The 3,055-nt window shown below is 28.7% G+C and overlaps 1 protein-coding gene across 1 annotated transcript in view; it reads right to left on the reverse strand.

Annotated features, from left to right (window-relative positions):
* LOC108685459 overlaps positions 1-3,055 on the reverse strand; it is an 11,544-nt gene that overhangs the window by 3,247 nt on the left and 5,242 nt on the right. Inside the window, exon 2 of the mRNA XM_018190245.1 lies at positions 165-489. Coding sequence (XP_018045734.1) covers positions 165-489 — 325 coding nt within the window. The remainder of the gene's footprint in view (positions 1-164; positions 490-3,055) is intronic.

Here is a 3,055-nt window from a genome sequence, read left to right on the forward strand (position 1 = left end):
TATATATATTAAATATAGTATATATAATATTTAAGTTAATATAGATATGTATGAAATATTTTTTAATGCTACTTTAATTTTTATGATTTTAGATACTGTTTCTTTCGTAATATTTTTTTAAATATGTATAATAATACTTTTGTTTTCTTTTATTTGAATCTTACTCATTTGGTTTGCCGTTGGGATCCTTTTCATGCCATACACATGTATGAAGCACCGTCTCTGCATATCTGCGATACGCTAAACAAGGAGTACCGCTTTTTTTGGTAAACATAACTACATCCAATATGGTTGAAATCGCTAGAAGAGATACAAGGCCGCAAAGTTTTGCAATCATCATAGAGAATATATTATTATGAAAGGCTTGCTGTCCTAACTGAAATTTCTTCTCGTCATAAAAGGGCGGTATTTCTGGTTTCATATTGTTGAAGTCCATTATACTTTTAGAACCTTCATTGAGAATAATTCGCAGTCGTTTCTCTACTTTATCTGAAAATTCGAATTTTTAAATAAAATTACAAACAATTTAGAAAAATCGCTTTTCGGAATTTTATTTATGCAATAAAATATAATAATATATCTTGATAAGCTCAAATTATTTATTTTACATGTTACATCCTTAATATACTTTTTTTTTAATTTAATACGTTTCTTTTTGTAAATAGAAATTATTTAGATTAATATTGTTTATTCATTTAGAATATTTATTTCTTCTTAAAGAATGTTTGAAAAGGATATCTTGATGAATTATTTAAAAAGAATATCTTTAAGTATTCTTTCTAAATTCCTAATTTCTTTAATTTTTCTTTTTATCATCAACTTCAAATTATTTCGACTAAAATGGAATCTCTCTGAAAGGAATCCTCTAAAAGGAATCTCCTCTAACAGGAATCTTTGCTCAAATCATCCAATTGTGCAACGCAATTGAGAATTTCCAAAACTATGCTTCACAAAACAAGAGGACATGTGTAATACTGTCATGCGAGCGATCGTAAGAATTGATTGTACATGTTTCGCATGTATAAATGCCCAAATCAACGTTAACATCTGTGCGTGTGAACGTGAATGAAATTTGAAAAATTTCGTGAGTTTTAACAATTTCACATAATATATATCCTATGTAATTTATATTGACAAGATGTTCACATAATTGAAAATAATATGAGCGAATCGATCTATTGATGTGAAAAATAATTAACGAGTTCATAATCGTATTGTATTTTATATTAATAATTAAAAAATCTTTAATATTAATAACATTGTCATTTATACGTATATGTAGAGTATAAAGTAAGATAATTTAAATAAATAAGTTACAAAAATTTTTGAATTCTACATTGAGATCGCACAGTGTATTCAATCAAATAAACAAAATACTATTGATGCACATTACGTACATGAGAATATGTGAGAAGAATTAAATGAAGGATATCATTGCACGTATCATTGCAATGATCATTTCGCTGTATATCATTTTCAATTATGATCGACTTTATTTGGTCACAATATCCTCGAGATGACCAATATTTATTTTCAAAATATTTCATTTATATGAGGGTGGATCAAATATAAACAAGAATTTTTTTTATTATTTATTGGACAAGAATAAAGATATAAAGAAAACAAATTATTTTTCTACATAATACCCTGCTACATTAATATATTTTTGCCAGTGGATAGGCAGTTTGGCGATCCCGTTTTCATAAAAAATAATAGGATTGTATCTGCAGCTAATTGCGCAAGAATTTCTCTCTACTGGTATCGTCGATTCGTGGTATTCATGAATAGTATTGTCCTCCCAATTCTTCTTTCAGTAATCCAAACAATCATAGGAAAGATTTGTCTCAAATATCTGTTTCAGCCGCTAAAAGAAATTGGAAAGATTCGATTCAGGATGATAGTATATATATATATATACATATATATATATACAGAGAGAGAGAGAGAGAGAGAGAGAGAGAGAGAGAGAGAGAGAGAGAGAGAGAGGAATTCGTGCGCAATTATTAGCTGCAGACACAATCTAAGCGAAGCTTGGGCAGCGCGGACGTGTTAAAGTTGAAAAGAAAAAATGACACAATTAAAATTGAGATCAGAAACATTTTTACTCTCATAAATTTCTTAAAAAATTAAATTTTGAATTAAAATAAAAAAAAAATAAAAAACTTGACTAATATGTCGTTTTAGTGAAAACATAAAAAAAGAGAAACCTGCTTTGCCCGACTCCTCTGGGCAAAGTGAATGGATTAGTAATGTGGAGTAATGCAAATGAAATTTAAAAAAATTAGAATCAGTAATCATCACAAAAGCTACCAAATCCTTTGTATGTAATCTTTATGGACCCATTTGTAATAATTGCACTGGATCAATCATAAACAAATCATCATACTGCATTGTGGCAAAAAATAAACAAAAATGAGATGTAAACGAACACATGCCTCTTGAAAGGTCATCCGTCCCTCCATATTTCCAATATTTCCATTGTAATCATATACCTGGCTTTGCTCCACTTTGCCTAAAAGATCTACCTGGAGCGAATTTGAAAAGGTTAGAATAAATTGAAACATCAAGTAAAAAATTTTAACCTCGAATACACGTTTAAAGACACAGAATTCTTATAAAAAAATCATTCACACTGATAAGGAACAGTTACGGATAATGATTAAGCTACCTAAGGAAAAGTCGCAAAAAAACACTCAATTTTCTATGTCTCTATTAAACACAAATGAATGCAATCATTTCGTTTCATACTTTCATAGCGTCGCTGATCGATCATTTCTTCAACTGCTAGAGACTCATAGCGCAATCTTAGATAGATCAGCAAAAATAAAAGATATTCGCTTTACCCAGGGCATCTATTTTGTCCGGACTTCTCCTACTTTTTATGAAAACAGAATCGCTAAACTGTCTATCCGTTGGCAAAAATATATTAATGTAACAGGAAACCATGTATTATAAAAAAATAATTTGTTTTCTTTATATTTTTATTCTCGTCCAATAAATAATAAAAAAAAGTTCTCGTTTATATTTGATCCTCGTACATATACATATATATATA

The sequence above is a fragment of the Atta colombica genome, unplaced genomic scaffold (genome assembly GCF_001594045.1).
Source record: "Atta colombica isolate Treedump-2 unplaced genomic scaffold, Acol1.0 scaffold153, whole genome shotgun sequence".
Classification (NCBI taxonomy): Eukaryota; Metazoa; Arthropoda; class Insecta; order Hymenoptera; family Formicidae; genus Atta; species Atta colombica.